The sequence below is a fragment of the Palaemon carinicauda genome, chromosome 39 (genome assembly GCF_036898095.1).
Source record: "Palaemon carinicauda isolate YSFRI2023 chromosome 39, ASM3689809v2, whole genome shotgun sequence".
In the NCBI taxonomy this organism is placed as follows: domain Eukaryota; kingdom Metazoa; phylum Arthropoda; class Malacostraca; order Decapoda; family Palaemonidae; genus Palaemon; species Palaemon carinicauda.
The window spans coordinates 40,818,769-40,840,921 of record NC_090763.1 but is presented as its reverse complement, the minus strand read 5'-3'; the positions used below and the strand labels follow the sequence as shown (position 1 = coordinate 40,840,921).

The window sequence follows — 22,153 nt, the reverse complement described above, 5'->3', positions numbered from 1 at the left end:
TTGAACACAGGCACAGGGCGCGTAGCTAGAACAGGACGTGTTGGATGAGCGTCGCGCGCGATTGTGTCGGCAGCAGACTCGTGCGGTTCCAGAGGAGGCCGTAAGCGCCTGTGCGCTGACTTGGCCACCTCTGGAGCAATGCGCTGAGTCGGCGCGACACGTGATCACATTGGGGAGCGTGTGGGCGCTGGTACAGGAACTGCGCGCGTTCATCGCGAACCTCTTTCGGTGAGCGCGATGAATCCAAGGCGACACATGGGCGCGTTGGGGAGCGCGTGAGCGCTGGAGCTGGAATCGAGCGGGGACGCGTATCGCGTCTCTCCCCCGTGGGGCGCGACGAGTCCGCAGGGACCTGTAGGCGCCTGTGCGCCAACTCCAGAACCTTAAGGACAGCGTGCGATGTAACAGGAACTGGGGTCGCGGAAGCGCTGGCAACGGTGGACGCGTAGGCGCCTTAACAGGAACTGGCCGCATGTGCGCAGGTGAGCGAGGCGGCGCTACAGCAGGGCGCGTCTGCGCAGTTGGGCGCTTGCACGCTACATCAGGAACAGCTGCCGATGGGCATGGGCGCGCAGGGGAACCCTGGCGCGTAACAGGAACAGTGGCGCGAACGCCGAAGCGCTTTATCAGTGACATCAGTAACAACAGCAGGGGGCGCAGGCGGAGCCTTACGCTTAGGGGCGAGAGGCGCAGTTTTGCGCTCAAGTCCCTGAGACCCCGAAGGGCCTGGAGACTGCGCAGTGGCAGACTCAGGAGGTGTGTAAAGCGCGTCAGCAGCCTTGGATGTAGAAGGTCGAGGAGACCCTTGTCCCGAAGGACGACCATCCTCCGAAGGGGATCGCGAACGATCCCCGGAGAGGTCTAGGGTGGTAGCTGGCAGGACAGGAGATCGGCGAGTCGTCTCCACCGCAGAGGACTGTGGGGACGACGAGCCGAAGAGGCACTCCTAACCCCTTTAACCCTATTTGGAAATTTCCAACCCTTAACCCTCAGGGGGTTATTTTTTTCTCAGCACATTTTGCAGTATATTTTTTTTAAATTGCTCTAACAGCCTTAATTTTTGTCATAGAGAGGTCAGGTTGGTCTCATTCTCGGAAAATGCCTGAATTTTCTCAAAAAATTATCAAAAATATGAAAAAAAGAATTTTTATAGCACTTTTTATGCAAGGACGTACCGGTACGTCCATGGGGGTAAAGGGATGGTTTTTGTGAAACGTACCAGTACGTCCTTTGGGGGTAAAAGGGTTAAAGGGGGAAGGAAGACCTCTACGGCGAAGGGGAGGGTGAGCCTTCCGCCTTATACGCCCACGAGGGGCCATGGGATCAGCAAGCTGACCATCATGGGGCCTCCGAAGAGGCATCTCTACCAGAGAACTCCCCCGAGAGGGAGTCTCAGTGGGAGGAGAGACCGTAGGACTAAGCTCCTCCCTTGAAGTATGATCGGAGGGGGAGACAGAGCCTTCAGCTACCGCAGCCACAGGAACAGGAGTTTGGACAGACCCACGGGATGTTTCCGAAACAACAACGTCAACCACAGTTGACGATTGTTCGGCGGCCGCACCCCGCTTGATCATGTCAAACAGGACTTCCTTGGAGGGCGAACCCTGGAGCCCCAAGGAAGTCCAAAGCTGAAAAAGATCATTGTTAGAAACAAAGACCTCCTCCGAGGGGGGAGGGGCAGCTGCCTCGCTATGGGAGGTAACGACCTTTCCTTCACCACGGGATCGGTTAAAGACATCAACATGACGGTCTACGCTACCACTTGCCGTCCTCTCGGAAGAGGCTGCCCGAGCGGGAGCTTCGGAGGAGGAATGGGCGGCGGAAGAAGAAGACCTGGGATTTTCTCTCTTCCGAGGCTTAGAAAGATCCCTTTTAGCCTTCTTCTTACATCGCCGGGCAAACCTCTCCCGCTGGGAAGTAGACCAGTCCCTACACTCAATGCACAAATTAGACCTATCACACCCTTGGCCCCTACACTGAGGGCATAAGGAGTGAGGATCCGTTTCTACGGCCGACATAAAGGTCCCACAAGGGCGGTCGTGAAGTCCAGGGCAAGTGCGCATAAGGAGAGTAGAGGCCAACTTCACACACAAACACTGAAAGAAAAAGCAAACAAAAATTATGGCAGTCAAAAGAGAGGAGAGCGCTGACAGGTCTGTCGTCTCTCCGAGCCAAAAGTAAAGTGAACTAATTACCGGTGTGTGTGAGGGTGGAGGGGTAGCTAGCTACCTCTCCCTACCCCCCCGCTAACTAGCGGTGGGGCAGGAAACCCTCGTTAAAACTTTATGGCTCGTCATCGGCTGCACCAAAGTAATTACCCCATGTACATAGCGTGGTTTGTATTTAGTTACGGAACAAATAAATGTTTCACATTGTATCCACAAAGTACAAGTAAAATTTATACACCAGACAAAATACTTACATCTCAATATCCAAATACCAATGCCTGCACTCCAATTCTTTCATGTTCATTTTCAAATTTCTTAAATTCTTGTAGATGATATGAAAAGAAGCTTCTGCAATGAAAATTGTAAAATTAACACCACTAAAATCTTATGAAACAAAATACAGTACAGTATGAATTTAATAGAACTGGTGAGTTCAAATAAATGGTCACTTATGCTGCCTAAAAATTTCAAATATTTTTGCAATCATAAACCATTTAAAAGAGAAAATTGAAACTGGTGTCTTTACAGTACTATGGAGATATATTTCGATGATAGGTGAAACTAGCAATAAAACATTTAGAGATGCTACTCTCCTCCGCTGGTTAGGGGGGTAGACAAACCACCCCACTCACACGCAGTAGCTAACACAAGCAACTTTTTAACTCAGCTCAGAAGAGAAATTATGTTATCAGTTCTCTCCCACTTGACTTGGTTTAAAAACCATAAAGAACCAACTGACCTAAAATTTTGAACTTTTCCTCTCTCTTGTATAAAACTGTGTGGATTCTTTTAAGAATTCAGATTTGTCCGAGGCAGAGAAGGTCGACGATGCGGCACCTTCATGTATGCAAAGGGGACTGATCCACATGTACTTTGTCCTGCGTGCAGAGGGCACGACTGTATGCAGGAGTCTTCAAGTAACGTGCGCAGGGAGCGACTTCCTTCCCAATGACAGTGACTTAGTAGATGCAGGAAGAAAACAAAGAGGGATTCTTCACCATTGGGTCAATCCTCAAAGTCAAAGTATCCTTGCCATCTTACTCCTGTGCAGGGTTGGTATGGGTAGATACCTGGGTAGCTACTTGCTTGCCTTCCAGGGCCAGATTTTTTAAAGTCTAACTGTTTTATGCTTCAAAACTCCATTATCATTGTTCCATTGTGTAACTTATAGTATGGTACAAAATTCAAAGTAGAAAATATATTCCAGAACCCCTTTTTTAAATTATGGAATATATAATAGAATAGTTTTCCAATTCAAAAAAGGGTCAGAGTTTTTACCTTTTTTAGTTGTACATTATTATGGTACTATTATGTAAGTTTTAGTATGATACATAGTGAATACTAGAATAGTATAACTAGAACACGTTTTTTCTATTTTGATGTATGCTAATCAGTCCAATTTCCATAACTTGAGTATTTCATGTTGCAGCAGGTTGCAATTATGATTATTGTATTCTGCAATCTAAGTTCACATTTTGCAGAATTTACAAGCTACTAATGATAATAATTAGCCCGGCTTATGAGCTGGGTTAAGTAACAGACAGAGGCGAGAATCCGTGAATACTTGCTGTCTTATAGTGAGTTAACTCCTAACCTACCAACTCACTGCTCATTGCCTATGAATGGTCAACTAACACTCTAAGTAATGCTAACTTGACAAATTCGTAGATAATTTGTATTTTTCCTAACGATACAAACCTTAGCTATTTATTATGAGGTATTACTATACTTTTGGTGTAGCTGAAATGACAATGCATTAAAATTTAGCGAGGGTTAATTACCCATACCGCTAATTAGCTGGGGTAGGGGGGTTAGCTTGCTACAGCTCTCGCTCACACAACGGTGATTTGGCTCACTTTGCTTGGAGGTAGGACTTCAAGGGGGATAGGGCTGGCAGGCAAGTTTGTATAAATAGCTAAGGTTTGTATCGTTGGGAAAAATACAAATTATCTACGAATTTATCATTAATTCCGTAACTGGAATACAAACCTACACTATTTAATTTCGGGTGACTCACCTATTAGGGAGGGTGGACGTCCCTGCCAATCTGGCTTTTGGCTTCACCGAGAGGTTCCTTATTTGAGTATGTTAGTACTCAAAATCAGGAGTCCCGGAGCCTAGCTAAAACCTTGCTATGAGAGGTTCGCGGCCTACACAAGCTGTGTGTGAGGTATTTAGAAGTGTGACTGTCGGGGTAGTTACTCCAAGTCTTTTTGTAGGAAAAACTGTTGTAACCAATACTTTCCTAATACCACCTCGCCAGGGTATGGGAACACAACAGTACTAGCTTAATACTGTACTAGGTACATGAGGGAGCATGGTTTACCTGCAATGGTTTGAAGTCAGTTTATGCAGAGAACCTAGGATGCTGCTTTCCCCAAGAGAGGGGAGGATGAAGAAAAGAATAAGAGCCAGTCAAAACTTTTCATTCATGCAGACTAAAACAGGGTAACAGTGACCTCAACCTTCTGCTACCTGTCTAATAAAGAACTTGAGGTATACAACCAGCTGTTGTGCAGCCACCACAGGACCAATAGAGATTGTACTGAGTTCTTGTGGCTTACGTCTTGCTGGAGAAAGGTTGTGAAAGTCACCTGGAGCATCCACACCCTTGCTTATAGAACCTGCGTCACAGAGTAATCTGCTTAGAAGGGCCAGGGGCATAGCTATACCCCTGGCATCGTGGATCGACGTGTTGGAGAAGGATCTGGATTCAATGTGTAATTGATGACTGTGAATCCAGCAGAGATGATGATTTGGTGATCCTCCTCTGGTCTCTCTCAGTGCTGACGACAAGAGAAGACACCCATGTGGGCTGTTGCCGTTCTCTTGAGGTACAGCCTCAAACAGATAATCTGGATCGTCAGTTACTGAGTAGAGACTTGTTGTCTAGGATTCGTCACCTCTGGAGACTATCTGGCAATAAACTCAGGGACGAAACTGAACGTTGCCTTTCACCCTTCTCATGAATGGGCGATGTCGAAAGAGAGACCATGAAGTTCCTTGACTTGTTTGGCTGCTGTCAAAACTGTGTAGGAACACTGTCTTCTAAACTAGGTGAAAATTTGTTGCCTGGTGCAGTGGAACGTAAGGAGGTCTCCTTAGAGACTGGAGAACCCGAACCCTATTCTGAGAGGGAGGTCTCACTTTCGACTGGGAAAAGTCAAGTTTGTAAGTCAGCACGAGTTAGGAAAGATCTAGCGATGAGGGAATGCCCTTCCTTTCAGTTTGAAGGCGAGGCTCAAGGTTGAGTGATTGTCTTTACCTGCTGAAACTGAAAAGGGGGTCTTTTCCTCTTGCATATACCCAAAATCTGCTATTACTGTAATAGAGGTATTGAGTGGATAGATACGCTTTCCCATGACACCAACCACAGATGTTATACTTTGCTTGGTAGACTGATGCTGAGGAATTCCTCAGATATCCAGACAACCTCTTTGCAATTTATTGCGAATAGCCTCTCTGAGAGAGGAGGTACTGGGTAGTCTCCAGGTGTACAATCATACTGAAGTTATAGCTCGAGGTAATGACGAAATGTGGTTGTCTGTGATGTGGAGAGGGTTCTCTTAGAGGCTTTATCAGGAGCTGTAGAAGGTTTGGGAAAAGTTCTGGCCTTGTTGCGTACCCTTCTCTTCAGACAATAACAGGGACGAGATGTAAACGTTGTTGTTATACCCACCGTTGTTGGCATGCTTCTTGCCAGAGAGCCTTGGGGTCTAGGACTGGGGAGCAGCAGAAGTCTGAGGTTCAGGTGAGTTGTGAATAAATCCATAGTTAGAGAACCCCGTAAAGTCGGGACTTTGTGGGCTACAAGGTGATCCTATGACCATTCGGCACACCTTATCTGAGATGCTCTGCACAGATTGTCGGTGAGCACATTCCACTAGTCTGGAATGAAGCGGGCTGATAGAGGTACCGAGCGAACTTCGACCATTCTTAGTATTTACAGTATACTGTTAGATGGGAAGAGGCTGTGAGCAAGTTCCTTCTTGCTTGTTGATATGAACCCCTATGTGGAGTTGTTGCTTATCACACCACTAAGTGGCCCTTAAGGAACTGATGAGGCTGTTGAAGGACCGGAAAGTTGGCCTTCATCTCTTAAGAGATTTAAGTGAAGGTACTTTCAGACTCTGTCCAGAGGTCTGAGGTCATGTGGTGCAGCCCTATGGTCCCTCCTCCCTTCTTTTAATGTGTCTAAGCACAGCATCAAGTGCGAAGGGTGGGGAAGGATGAGAAGGTTACACCACTCCGTAGATTCTTGACTGACACCCATCCCTTGAGGTTCATCCAAGCTTCTGGTCCATGGGGATCATTATGTCCAGGGAATCAAAGGCCTGATTCCAATTGGACTCAAGCTGCCACTGGGGAGAGCGAATCCTGAGGCGGCCATTGAGAACTAGACAGGACAGGGATGATAGGTGTCCGAGGAGAAATAGTCACTGTGGGTTTGGAGTTCTTTTCATCTTGAGAAAGGGTCTTGTAACCTTCCTAAGCCTTGCTATCCTGTCTTTGATTAGAAGGTTTTTTTTATAGAGATTGGTGTCTAGAGTCATTCCCAGATATACCAGTCTTCTGAGAGGGAAGTAGGGAAAATTTCCAAAGGTTTACCATGATCACCCAATCTTGGTAATAAGACTTCAGAAGTTCCAGTGCTAATGCAAGGTTGCCACTGAGTCTGCTGGTTTCAGTCAGTTGCCCAGAAAATGGAGGAGATGGAAGCCGATCCTGTGTGCCCAGGATGGGTGCTGTGGAAAGACCGAAGCACAGTGCCCTGAACGGTGTTTCCTGTTTGTGCAGACTGAATTGCTAGAAGATGTATGGTTTGGCCATGGAAGTATGAGTCCTTTAGGTCAAGCATGCACATGAAGACCTGTGGTCTTACCCCTAGTCTGAAATTCTCCAACATGGTGTGGACGATGGAAGCCGATCCTGTGTGCCCAGGATGGGTGCTGTGGAAAGACCGAAGCACAGTGCCCTGAACAGTGTTTCCTGTTTGTCCAGACTGAATTGCTGATACTTCCTAGAAGATGTATGGTTTGGCCCTGGAAGTACGAGTCCTTTAGGTCAAGCATGCACATGAAGACCTGTGGTCTTACCCCTAGTCTGAAATTCTCCAACATGGTGTGGACATCGACCCAAAGGGACAGCACCTTACGGATCTATCGCATGGGAGATTGTTGACGCTGTAGTGGTTTGCGGACTATGGCCAGAGGTAGCACCCGAACTGTCTAGTGTCCGAATGCTGATCACAACCCAACGTTCACTACACAAAAATATACAACAGTGGAATACCTAAAAATGTAGGTAATAGGTCAAGAGAATGGAGCACTGGGCACCTCCCCTTGATTTATACTGGGCAAGGGGACCCAGCTAGAATCTTACTTCCTTCCTAAATCCCTTTTCCTTGGGCTAGCTGGATTGACACGTAAGATGACCGTTGACTCATTTCTGAGAAGTTAGCAGAATTTATATATACAGTAGCTCTATATTCTTTAGGTAAGGTGGTTTCAAACTTGGGTAAAAAATGTCAGAACATTAGGGGAGAGGGAAAGAATTTTTTATACTGACAACAGGTCACAGCGTTGGAGGAAAAAATTATGATAAATGACTTAGAAAGATTAAAAAACAGTAGCTGAGAAATGATAAAGGGACACAGTGATTTAAGGAGCTGGAATGAATTTAAGTCTTCATAAAAACAAAAAATATTTATTTGTAAATTAAACCAAAAACTGTTAGGAATACATTAACATTGTTTTGTCAATTCAAATAATCAATTAGAACACAATTAGTATCCCTTTACACTCCAGCCTGAAGATAACAAGATAAACAAATCTCGAAGAAAATATATAAAACTGGGAGAATACTGTACTACAATAATTTTCCCTAAATCAATACTGTCCTTATCACTATCCCATCTACCATCAGGCTGCAAAGTTACTAAAACATTCTTAACCGTGGAACAGTATGGCCGCACACAACGCTGCGCTTATCTCTGTGGTCCCACTATAACAATGTCTAGAAAATCTCCAATTGTAAACCTGCACTATGATTAAGAATCCCTTGTCATCGAAAATTTTCTGTCAACACCAGTAGTGCCTAAATCTCTCATTCTTGGAAGGGGTTTTGATACTTCTGGAACAATTCAGACTAAACTCGAACAGTCCCATTCCATTTCAATCGCTACTATGAACTATTAATGTCCATGACACAATCTCATATAACAGCACAGTAGCATACTTCTAGTTAAAAGGCAAGATAATATGAATACAGAACAGCATCAGAGACCACTACACACTGGTAACAGGCAATGATCAACATTCATTTTTCAATGTACAGTACTTAGTAGAATGGTCTCAGCTTCTTTCCTATATACATACAGTACTCTTAAGTCTAAATTACCCTCCCTACTGAGTGTAGAGGGCTGCTGTCCGTACCTAAAAAGAAATAATAACGGATTAAGACATTTTTGGGAGGGTACAGAGGGGTATTCAAAATAAAAAATAATACTGTGTTTCATAACATACAACCAACAAAGCTTTCTTAGACACAAACCCCTTTTTCATTCCAATGCTGGGGTCTTGACTCATGGAGGAAAGGATGGGACGCGATACCCTGTGTAAGGATTCTTCCCTGGGAGAGAACTCCTTTAACTGATAGAAGTGGGTGAGGCAACGCTTGACCCTACCATGTACCCTGACGGGATTGATGCTATTCCTTAGAACAGCATTAGTCTGTCGAATGTTAACTAATGGTTAACAGCTGGTTATCGTGGCTACTGTGCCGCTGAAGAGTGCTCGCGAGTAGTCATCTGTCGACAAGCCGCTGATGGGGGCCGATGATTGCCTGCTGATCGCTTCAGTGGATTAGTGTAACGGCGAATGGCAAGTAGTGAGAAGTGTGTTGTTTGCCTTCCAATCTAGGGAACCGCGGGCAGAGGTTGATTAGTAAGTCTGGGTGACGAACTGCTGGTGAATGGCAAACTGCTGATGATCGGCGAGTCGGCGATTTGTGACCCGAAGATGGTAACCGACAGGCAGATGAAGGGTGTCTGGTCAGTCAGCCAAGGAAGGTTGACAATTAATGAGTTGGTCATCGGCTTGGAGAGCCTTGAGGGACAGCAGAATGGTTTAACAATCATCAGATGGTGATCGGTGAGCCATTGATTGATTGATTGATTTAGAGTTTTGAGGCATCCTGACATCTAAGGTCATTGACGCCGGTAACATTTAATTTATGCATACAAAAATAAAAAATAGAAAATAAAATAAAATAGAAAAATGTTATTTTCATTAGTAAAATAAATTTTTGAATATACTTACCCGATAATCATGTAGCTGTCAACTCCGTTGCCCGACAGAATTCTATGGAGGGATACGCCAGCTATCACAATACTAGAAGGGGGTGTACTTACCAGCGCCACCTGTGGCCAGGTACTCAAGTACTTCTTGTTGACACCTCCTCAATTATTCCTCGGTCCCACTGGTTCTCTATGGGGAGGAAGGGAGGGTCAATTAAATCATGATTATCGGGTAAGTATATTCAAAAATTTATTTTACTAATGAAAATAACATTTTTCAATATTAAACTTACCCGATAATCATGTAGCTGATTCACACCCAGGGGGGTGGGTGAAAACCAGTGTACAAGATTAAAGGATAGCTAAGTATCCCATATTTCATATAACAGTTATCTCAAATAACAATGAAATAATAAGTACCTGGTAAGGAAGTCGAATTGAACCGTTACTCTGCCTCTTTTTTAAGTTCGTCTTCCTTACTGAGCGCAGCGTTCCTCTTGGAGGCTGAATCAACCCAAAGGTGCTAAAGTATACAGGGCTGCAACCCATACTAAAGGACCTCATCACAACCTTTAACCTCGGCGCTTCTCAAGAAAGAATTGACCACCCGCCAAATCAACAAGGATGTGGAAGGCTTCTTAGCCGACCGTACAACCCATAAAAAGTATTCAAGAGAAAGGTTAAAAGGTTATGGGATTATGGGAATGTAGTGGCTGAGCCCTCGCCTACTACTGCATTCGTTGCTACGAATGATCCCAGGGTGTAGCAGTACTCGTAAAGAGACTGGACATCTTTGAGATAGAATGATGCGAACACTGACTTGCTTCTCCAATAGGTTGCATCCATAACACTCTGCAGAGAATGGTTCTGTTTGAAGGCCACTGAAGTAGCCACAGCTCCCACTTCATGTGTCCTTACCTTCAGCAAAGCAAGGTCTTCTTCCTTCAGATGAGAATGTGTTTCTCTAATCAGAAGCCTGAATAGTAAGAAACTGAGTTCTTAGAACTTGGAAAAGAAGGTTTCTTGATAGCACACTATAAGGCTTCTGATTGTCCTTGTAAAGGTTAAGACCTTTTTAGATAGTACCTAAGAGCTCTAACTGGGCAAAGTACTCTCTTCAGATCATTCCCCACCAAGTTGGACAGGCTTGGGATCTCGAACGACTTAGGCCAAGGACGTGAAGGAAGCTCGTTTAGCAAAAACCGAGCTGCAAGGAACATGTAGCCGTTTCAGATGTGAAAACAATGATCCTGCTGAAGGCGTGGATCTCACTTACTCTTTTAGCTGTTGTCAAGCACACGAGGAAAAGAGTTTTTAATGTGAGGTCCTAAAAAGAGGCTGATTGGAGAGGTTCAAATCTTGATGACATAAGGAACCTTAGGACCACGTCTAGATTCCAGCCTGGAGTGGACAACCGACGTTCCTTTGAGGTCTCAAAAGACCTAGGGAGGTCCTGTAGATCTTTGTTGGTGGAAAGATCCAAGCCTCTGTGGCGGAAAACCGCTGCCAACATACTTCTGTAACCCTTGATCGTAGGAGCTGAAAGGGATCTAACTTTCCTTAGATATAACAGGAAGTCAGCAATCTGGGTTACAGTGGTACTGGTTGAGGAAACTGCATTGGTCTTGTACCAGCTACGGAAGACTTCCCCTTGAGACTGATAGATTCTGAGAGTGGATGTTCTCCTTGCTTTGGCAATCGCTCTGGCTGCCTCCTTCGAAAAGCCCCTAGCTCTTGAGAGTGTTTCGAAAGTCTGAAGGCAGTCAGACGAAGAGCGTGGAGGATTGGGTGTACCTTCTTACGTGAGGTAGACTTAGAAGGTTCACTCCTAGAGGAAGAGTCCTGGGAATGTCGACCAGCCATGCAGTACCTCTAAGAACCATTCTCTCGCGGACCAGAGCGGAGCCAACCAACGTCAGCCGTGTCCCTTTGTGAGAGGAGAACTTCTGAAGTACCCTGTTGACAATCTTGAACGGCGGGAATGCATACAGGTCGAGGTGGAACCAATCCAGCAGAAAAGCATCCACGTGAACTGCTGCTGGGTCTGGAATCGGAGAACAATACAACAGGAGTCTCTAGGTTATCGAGGTAGTGAACAGATCTATGGTTGGCTGACCCCACAGGGCCCAAAGTCTGTTGCAAACATTCTTGAGAAGGGTCCACTCTGTGGGGATGATCTGACCCTTCCGTCTGAGGTGATCTGCCATGACATTCATACCGCCCTGAATGAACCTCGTTACCAGTTAGCTTTCGATCTTAAGACCAGATGAGTAGGTCCCTTGCGATCTAGAACAACTTCCACGAAAGAGTCCCTCCCTGCTTGAAGATGTAAGCCAGGGCTGTGGTGTTGTCAGAGTCTACCTCCACCACTTTGTTAAGCTGGAGGGACTTGAAGTTTATCAAGGCCAGAATAACCGCCAACAACTTCTTGCAAATGATGTGAAGTGTCCTTTGCTCCTGATTCCATGTTCCCGAGCATTCTTGTCCGTCCAAAGTCGCACCCCAGCCCATGTCTGATGCGTCCGAGAGGAGACGGCGGTCGTGTTTCTGAACAGCCAAAGGTAGACTTCCTTGAGAAGAAAGCTGTTCTTACACCACGCGAGAGAAGATCTCCTCTCTTCGGAAACAGGAACTGAGACCGTCTCTAGCGTCATGTCCTTTATCCAGTGAGCAGCTAGATGATACTGAAGGGGGGGAAGGTGGAGTCTCCCTAACACGATGAACAGGGCCAGAGATGAAAGTGTCCCTGTTAGACTCATCCACTACCTGACTGAGCATCGGTTCCTTCTCAGCATGCTCTGGATGCATTCTAGGGCTTGGAAGATCCTTGGGGCCGACGGAAAAGTCCGAAAAGCTCGACTCTGAAGATCCATACCCAAGGAGACAATGGTCTGGGATGGAACGAGCTGAGACTCCTCAAAATTGACCAGGAGGCCCAGTTCCTTGGTCAGATCCATAGTCCATTTGAAAATCTCCAGACAGCGACGACTTGTGGGAGCTCTTAAAAGCCAGTCGTCTGACGGAGCCGGACACAAGATCATGATACTGCTGCACAGTCTGTGAACTGTCAATCATGGGCAAGCGAGGAAGTACAGTGACAACCCGAATCTGTCTAGACTGTCTGGGTCGTACAGACAATTCCTTAACGGGTTGCTGAGGTTGCCGCACTGCGTCACAACAAGTCACTTCTGTTGGTTGAACGTCTTCCCCGTGACACATTGACTCCGTAAACAAAAAATCCTCTAACAAGGACTAAGCTTGGACTGCATGTCATGCAACACAGCTCAAGGTCTATGGGAGCAGGTGTGGTAACAGACGGGATTAGCGACTGAAGTGGAACCATTACCTTCCCTGGAAGCATGTTATGCTTAAATAAAAGTCCATAAGAGGTTATGCAGCTAAAGGCTCCCTCCAAATGACAGAGTCCTCAAGGGAATATCAGAAGGAGGGAGAAAAGAACTTTCTCATCTACAGGGACCTTATCCTAGAAAAGCTAAGTTCTCTGAGTGAGGGTTCACTGGTGCAAAAGCAGCAGACTAGAAGGCAACGTAATGAAACTGCTTGACAGTCTAGTGAGTTGGCAACAACCCAAGATGTGTGACTGAGAAGCATGCGGTAAGGTATGCAGAGCATGCTGTATGCAGAGCATGCTGTATGTAGAGCATGTTGTATGCAGAGCATGCTGAATGCAGAGCATGCTGTATGCAGAGCATGTTGTATGCAGAGCATGCTGAATGCAGAGCATGCTGTATGCAGAGCATGCTGTATGCAGAGCATGCTGTATGCAGAGCATGTAGTAAGCAGAGCCTGCTGTAAGCAGAGCCTGCTGTAAGGAAAGCAGAGCGTGTGCATGGCGTTTAACATTTCTCAGAAATTCCATGACCAGTGCTAGAGTGCTTTATGCATGCTTGCATGGGGTTTAAAAATCAACATAATGTTTACCTTACATTCATAACTCATGATTCATATTTTTGCCATGGTTTGAAAATGGAGGTAAGGTATGCTGAACAGCAGAGTCAGAACGAGCTGGAACAACAATAGTTGTGGTTTCCTCTTCAAGACTCTGTTGAGGGAACACCTGAGGCTCAGTCTGCAAAGGCTGAATAAAAGACAAGCAGAAGGAAGGCGCATGGGTGGAGGAGGCTAACCCCTAGCATGAGTGGTTGAACCCAAGGGTTGCGCTTGCTGAGCGGTTGGCGGAAGCGGAGTAGCAAGTTCCAGTTCCTGTGGTGTGAGCGGAGCGCGATGAGGAAGAGGCTGCGCAGAACAAGGTAAATGTCTCGCAAGCTGAGGCTCCTGAGGCGCAAGGCTAAGGTGTTGTGGTGCTTGCCTTGTGGAGGGTTGAGCTCGCTGCAGCGAGAGCTGAGGAGACTGACTCATGGACGGGAGAGGTTGTTGTACCTCAACCGAGTGTTGCATCACTGGTGGAGCAGCAAGTGGAGGCGGAGGAAGAGAGGTATAATCCTCCTGATCCCATTGTAAAGGTTGCCTTAAGGAAGGAGGAGGCTGAACACCACAGGGAACAGCAAACTCAGCACGTGGCTCAACATCGTACGCCTGGCAGGTGGTACTGCGATCAGGCGGAGCGAGTGTAGGCGGAGGGAGTGTAGGCGGAGGCGGAGGAGCAACACTCTCAGCCCGACACTCACGCATCAAGTCCGAAAGCTGTGCTTGCATGGACTGTAGTAGAGTCCACAACATCGTACGCCTGGCAGGTGGTACTGCGATCAGGCGGAGCGAGCATAGGCGGGGGGAGTGTAGGCGGAGGCGGATGTATTCAACTGATGACTGAGGAGAGTCAGAGCTAACCCAATGACTGCATCCGGGTTGTTGAACTTTAACTTCGTACGTCTGGCATAGGTCTGGACTTTACGTTTAAGAGGTCTTGAGACCTGAGACCAGCGTTACTCTGCCTTTATTTTCTCCCCTAAATCTCTTCTGCAGACGAGCAAAATAAGGGCTCAATCGTCTGCGGGTGGGAGTGACGGTCTCGGTAAGACACGCCCACAACCACCGAGGATACTTCTGTGCGCCGATCAAGGCCTGCCGAACCCTTTTGTCCTTCGACATTGCTTCTCCCCTGGGCTTGGGAGCTTGCAAGAGGTCCCGGACTGGGAGGACGACTGGCGCGCACAAAAGTACCCTCACGCACAACACTGACATACTTTGCGCTAATCACTTATCACTTTGATTTCTGTTTGCACTTATTTCACTGAACTCGAAACTTTAAGTGGTTTGTACCTGAAACACGCAATTCTATCCTTTCTCAAAAGTTAGTAATTGCGAAAACAGAATTACAATGTAACAGAAAAATCTAATGAAAGATAATTCAGTGGCTGGAAAGAGACTAAACACTAGATCACTCTAGAAACGTTTAGTTTCTTCCCCTAAAGAGACTAGGGAGAAGAGCAAAAACGATAACGACGTTACTCGTACGCCTGGCAGGCTTGAGTGAAACGTTTATCCTCTTTCTCCCTCCGTCTCTATCTCTCTCTCTCTCTCTCTCTCTCTCTCTCTCTTGACTTAGAACCTGAGAGAAGAGCCCAATCATATATATCGTTAAAACATATTGTTAAAGGAAAAAACTGAAATATTTCCCAAAATGAAAAGTTCCTTTATTAGGATCAAAACCATTAAGTTAAGAAAGAATGAACAAAACGCTAGACACGGTTACTCTTACTGCAATGTGAAACCGTGAACATTCTTTCTCTATCGTAACGATAGAGTGCAAGTTGAACGTTCTGAACATCAACAACTGCAGAGACAAAACAAAACGTTAGTTCAACTTTGAAAAAGTACGAGACTATCAAAGAAATTCTTTCAAACTCTGCGGCGGAAATAGCATAATATGTTAACAGGTAAAACCGAAATGACGAGCTCAATGTTAATTAACTTCGGTACCAAGAAAAGACCGCCTACTATTAGGAAGGTCGAATATAAACAAATATAAAAATTAATTTTAATAAGTTTATAATAAAAGGAAGTTAATAGAAGAGGCCTATAAGAGGCGGAGAGATATAAAATAAATCTATAACTTTTGTTAAGCAAAATTAAGAAAGAGAGTCTATACTCTCTTAGACACCAACACTTCCGTCTAAGGGAAGGGTCGGCCATTGAAAGGTGAACGAGAGTTCATACTCTCTTCGTCACCATAATTAATCAAATTAATTCCAAAAGCTAACTAAGCTAATATAGAAGTTTCCAGTAAAGCGACAGCCGAAATCAAAGAGAAATACTTCACCAAAGTCGTGAAAATACTCCAAGAACATAAGCGTATCCCAGAACGTCTAGCCGGAAGCACGACAGAGGAATAATTGAGGAGGTGTCAACAAGAAGTACTTGAGTACCTGGCCACAGGTGGCGCTGGTAAGTACACCCCCTTCTAGTATTGTGATAGCTGGCGTATCCCTCCATAGAATTCTGTCGGGCAACGGAGTTGACAGCTACATGATTATCGGGTAAGTTTAATATTGAAAATAATAGAGTATTCAATTAAAATCATAAAAGTTGAATGTCATAGAAGTTAAATATTTTTCAGAAGACCTGCTTCTGAAATAAATCTAAAAATGCCACTTGCATGGTAGGACACATCATTTCCTAGAATCTTGGCAAGGATGAACCTGCCACCCTCACCTCTAGCCTCAAACAAATATCTATTCCTTAAGTTGTTATAATTGGGGCATTCAGTCAACAAATGCCTTACTGTTAGAGGTACTAAACAGTTGTCACAATACGGTTGCTGTTGGCCCTTCAGCAGAAACTCGTGTGTCAACCAAGTACGGTATGACCAATACGGAGACGACAAAGAGACGTCTCTCATTTTCGGGGCATCATATTATACCTCCAAGGAGATATGTCATTTGCTACCTCTCGCATTTTATTCCCATTTAGGCTATCCCATTGCTGTTGCCATTTACTGCAAACAAATTTCTTGATGTCAGGTAAGAAATCATTACAGGGAATGGGATACCTTCTTGGCAGCAATTCGGATGCAGCCTTCTTAGCCAGTGAATCTGCCTTCTCATTCCCAGACACACCTACATGTGCTGGAACCCAACAAAATTGAACTGTTATACCTCTCCGTCCAATAATAAAAAGCCATTCTAAAATTTTTAAAACTAGAGGGTTATTAGAATTAAAAACTTCTATAGCTTGAAGAACACTCCTTCCATCACTAAAAATTGTAAAATTACCCTTCTTCTCCAATGCTATGATCTCAATAGCAGTTAATATGCCATACAGTTCGGCAGTAAATATGGAAGCGGTCAGAGGAAGTGCACCTCTACAATTAAAACCATTACTATGTACTCCAAATCCAACGCCAGCATCAGATTTGGAGCCATCAGTATAGATAAAAGTTGATCCTCTATGTTCTTTAACATGTTCATTAAAAAGAGACCTGGCTTCTAGGTCTGACATATTCTTCTTATCTCCAATAAAATATTTACAAAAAGATATCTCTGGTAACTTCCATGGAGGCGTTGATGATACCTTGAATGGAAGTACCATATTTCTAATTATATCCAAACTATTTAATAATCGTTTCACCCGAAAGCCATAAGGTTGAGGAGATTTTGGGTGCAACTCAAAGTATGATGCATGTCTTACAAGGCTTGCAGTCTGAAAGGCTAGAGAGTTAGGGAGTCTTTGCAATCTAAACCAATACTGAAGAATGGAAGACATTCGGTAAAGTCTAGAGGTAACTCTCCAGCATCAACAAGGAGACTTGGGATAGGCGAGGTTTTAAAAGCTCCAGTAGACAATACCTGCATGATGTATTGAATCTAATATTTTTAACCGGCTTGGGGTGGCTGAAGAATATATTTCACAGCCATAACTAATTTTGGAAAAAATCAAGGCCTTGTATAATTTTAAAATAGTATTGCGGTCTGCCCCCCATGATGTATGGGACAATACTTTTAAGATATTCAGAGCTTCAACACATTTAGCTTTTAACGCTTTTAAGTGAGAAACCCATGTAAGCCTACAATCAAATATCAAACCTAAAAATTTAGCTTCTCTTGCACATGGTATCCGTTGACCTTTAATGTATATATCCGGGTCTAGATGTACTCCCCGGATACGACAAAAATGGACAATGGTAGTTTTACTTGTCGAGAACTTAAATCCATTCCTGTCAGCACACTACCCTGAGGAACTCCTTCTTCCTGGCACTTACTCTCTGATAGAGTTCCCCCAACTCTCACTTGAAAAACTCTACGTGAAAGAAATGCCTGAATAAATAGTGGCAGCTCTCCTCTCAATCCCAATTCATGAATGGTTTTAAGTATACCATATCTCCATGTGGTATCATATGCCTTTTCAAGGTAAAAAAATACTGTAACATGGTGCTGTTTCGAAGCAAAGGCTTCACAAATAGAAGACTCGAGTCGTATCAACACATCAGTCGTTGAGTGCATTTTTCGGAATCCACACTGAATCGATGATAAAATACCTTTCTTTTCAAGGTACCACATCAGCCTTGCATTGACCATCTTCTCCATGATTTTACATAAACAAGATGTCAATGCAATAGGACGATAGTTTGCTGCTAAAAACTTGTCTTTACCGGGTTTTAAAAAGGCTAAAATAATGGCTAGTTCCCAAACACTTGGGTAACTATGATCAGGCCATATTCTATTAATAATGCTTAAAATAAATAGCTTTGTATTAAAATGTACATGTTTAATCATTGCATATGGAATTCCATCGGGTCCAGGGGCTGTATCATTGCAATGAGCAAGTGCGGAATCAAATTATCTTTCAGTGAAAGGAGAATTATACGACTCTTCCCTTCTTGTTGCAAAATTTAAAATTTTCTTTTCTTCAGTGCTCCTATACTGGTGACCAGGGGCTCCTTCACACTTGCTGGATACATTTGAAAAATGATTAGCCAGGGCATTGCTAACATCATTTGCTTCAGTTACATACTGGCCATTCACCTTCAACACTGGTGGTGGGTTGGGGGTGAATTTGCCAGCTATCTTTTTTACTTTCCTCCACACAGAAGATGGTGGTGTTCTACTGTTAATGGAGGAAACAAAAGACATCCATGACTGGTGCCTTGCTTCTTTCATGGCACGACCGAACTGTGCTCTACATTTCTTGTACATAATTATATTCTCATCAGTTCTGCGTCTACGCAATCGTGTTAGAGATCTTCTTGTGGCTCTGTGGAGGGCAGTTAGCTCTGAAGACCACCAAGGGACTGGTCGTCGTTTGAATAACCCTGTTGTTTTGGGAATTGAATTGACTCCTGCTGTATGGAGAGTTCCATTAAGTAAGTCTATGGCATCATCGATATTTTCAACCTGTCCTGCATCCCCCTCAATTTCGCTTAGCTCACGAAATTTATCCCAGTCCGCCTTGTCAAGATTCCATCGTGGCGATCCCTGTAAAGGTGGACCATTGTTGGTGTTTATAATGATTGGTGCATGATCACTAGTATGCCAATCATCTAGTGTTCTCCAATCGAAGTCGAGAAGACAATTAGAGCTTACGATTGATAGGTCAATACATGACAAGGTACCTGTCTGGACATGAAAGTGTGTGGGCTCTCCTGTATTAAGGAGTCCCATATCTTCATTTTCCGCAATTGATGATATGATATTTCCCCTCCTGTTTGCTAAAACATCACCCCACAAAGGATGTCTACCATTCAAATCTCCAAGTAAAAGAAAAGGTTGAGGGAGTTGTTGAATCACCTCCACTAAGTTATCATACAAAATGTTATCATTTGGAGGCAAGTACAGAGAACAAATTGTATATTTTCGCCCTATGTCAATCTGTACAACCACTGACTGCAGAGGTGTACGAATAGACAGAGAAACTTGGGGAACATCTCGACGAACGTATATGAGACTTCCGCCATGGCTCCCCACTTGGTGATCATATGGTGTCCTATAACTAATATATTCGTGAGGATAAGGGGTATTATGATCAAGTTTGCTCTCCTGTAGACAAATAATTATGGGGGAATGCTCATGAATAAGGAGCTTAAGTTCTTCATATTTGGACCTTAAACCCTGACAATTCCATTGCAAAATGGAGGAAAAAACTATGGTTTATAATTTGGTAGACCCCTTGGATGGAGTCTTCCCATTAGCAGTTTTTGATCTAACACTATTTTTAGGTGGTTTTATTAAAGAGGGTCTTGATAGATTGGGTTTAGCATTTATGATTTTCTTTTTGTCTTTTTGATCTGATTGTTGAGGAGGTTGGTGGACCTCCACTTGAATTTCCAATTTATTTAAATTGACTTCCAGATCACAAATATCAACAGACAAATCATCGTATTTATTTGACGTCGTGATTTTGATATTTCTTATGGAAGGGGGCGAGAGAGATGGAGGTCTCTCTCTTTTCCGATTAGTAGGTTTTGAGCTACCAGGTTTTTGCACCTTCCCCAATACAGGTGCACCTGGTAACTTGGTGTCAGGTGGCATCTCCATCAAATCAGGCAAGGACATGGCCTGGGAGAGGTTAGTACTATTGTTGGTAATGGGGGATGAAGGCTGTACAGAAATGGGCAATGACCCATTTTTAATACACTGTGGCAGAGCCTCAGAAGGCAATATGATTACCTTGTCATGCAGTACTTTATTATCAGAGGTTGTATTTCTTTTCTTAGGATTACTGGCAGTGCTAGGTGGGGTTGATGTCTCCTGTGGTAAATTTACCTTTGATTTTAAGGCCTTTGCATAGCTGGTTGATTTATTCAATAGTCTTTTTGCATGTCCCACACTTATGTGTTCTAAACTTGATTTGTTTAGGGCAGCTTCCTCCAACATATACAGTTCGCATCTCCTATCAGTTGATTTATGATTCAAATTGCAATTTGAACACCTGGCCTTAAGTGTACATTCTTCATGATAAGTTTTGGAGCAAATACCACACATTTTTCCATTTTTGCAAACTTTGGATGGGTGTCCAAATTTAAAACAATTAAAACATTGCAGGGGCTTTTGTTTGAAAGGCCGAACTTTAATCCTTTCATTTTCAATAAAAATATGGAAAGGTATATCAGCATCCTGGAAAGTACGTATAATCATTGAAGTTCCAGGAACCTTATGCACTTTCCATACATTTAATGGACACATAGAAAGTATCTCCTCCTCTGTAAATTAGTACAGGTCCTTATTAAAGACCACTCCCCTTTCATAACTAAAATTTAGATGAGGTTTCATTTCCAATGTAATTTCATCACTGCCTGTCTGTAAGTTAGATAGTATTGCAGACTGAGTCGAAGATTTGGCATGGATGAGATAACTATTCTTCCCAAAACGAGATATATCTCCAGGTGCTATGGTTCCTACTTTTTTTTGGGTAAACTTACATATCTTAAAATAATTCCCTATTATCCCTTTAGGTTCAGCTAAGAGCCACATTGGTGGTTTGGGTTTTCTCTGTGAAGGCATGGGTACATTTCTATCTTTTTCAAACCAATCAGCAGGTTTGTACACATCCAATTCCTTTGGGACCTTATCACAAAGAGCTCCCATGATGTTCAATTCGTTGATTTTGATACTACTAATATTACTTATGGCATTAAACGCTTCATCATGACTTTCAAAAGATATCCAAGAGTCCCATTTTTCATCTCCAAGTCTCATCCTTATTTCCTTTATCAATCCATAGCACTCAAATGCTCTATATATATCATCATAATTTGTTTCTAATGGGATTTGGGAAACATGAAGGAATCGTAGTTTCCCTGTATTACCCAAATTGCTAGATTTTTTAACATCAGTAGAGTGGTCCTTTTTAGTTTGAAGGTTGTCAACAGAATTTTCCTTAATTACAGTAGCAGAAGTCGTCAACAGTGCCGGGGGGGGGGGGGGGGGGGGGAGTCAGCAAATCCAGGGGATGGGGAGTCAGTATTTGAAGGGTCCATATTTAAGGGTGGGATTTTCATGTTTTTTGTAGTTGTTTTGTTGGTTTACCTGCTTGAGAATTATAAAAAAGTATCATACGTTGGAAAGGAAATTTGCATTCTCCACTATCGGCACAGTGAGAGTATACTTCCCAGATGGTCCACTCCATACCCTACCCAAAGGATAGCATCAAAACAGATATAGAGGCACAGGTGTAAGCTGAACCCGCCTGTTAGGACTGAGACCAAGGTAATATGGAATCATCCTCCCCATATCTGTAATGATGGGCTTGTGGCCAAAAGCCAAGAGTCCCACCTCAAGGAATGGATCCCCTTGGATTCCGATGACCCAACCCTTGAGAGCAGTTCCACCAAAAAGGTCCAAACCATCTTTGGGATGGCTGAGATCATCCAATACTCTCATATATAGCTTTGAATGCGAATACCTCCCAATCGTGATCCCTTCTCCCATTCATCTAAGCAGGCAGTAATAACGAATGTGGAAATATCCACGCCATTTAAATAAAATAGAAAAAAAATAGATAAATAAATAAATGAACAAATAAAATAAATAAATATATATATATATATGCATACATCTGCATATATACATAACTAAGAAAAATAATAATCATAGAGCTAGGACAGCAAGATGAAAGAAAGTTGATAAAATTAGGAGAAGGTCGAAGTAATATTAAGCAGATGAAAAAGATGAAAGAGAGAAATTTAGATTCGAACTGGGGAAGCAATTTCCCGAAGTTCGAGAGCCCTCTTGCCCGTCACCAAGATTCAGCACGGGAATGAAATGCCGTGCTG

At 43.8% G+C, this 22,153-nt stretch overlaps 1 protein-coding gene across 2 annotated transcripts in view; it reads right to left on the bottom strand.

The window, feature by feature from the left end:
• Positions 1-22,153, bottom strand: part of Rpp14a (Ribonuclease P/MRP subunit p14 a) — a 165,627-nt gene that overhangs the window by 105,318 nt on the left and 38,156 nt on the right. For both annotated transcript variants that reach the window (XM_068362389.1, XM_068362390.1), the window contains exon 2: positions 2,423-2,516. In XM_068362389.1, the coding sequence (XP_068218490.1) occupies positions 2,423-2,472 (50 nt within the window). In that variant the 5' untranslated portion in view covers positions 2,473-2,516. The remainder of the gene's footprint in view (positions 1-2,422; positions 2,517-22,153) is intronic.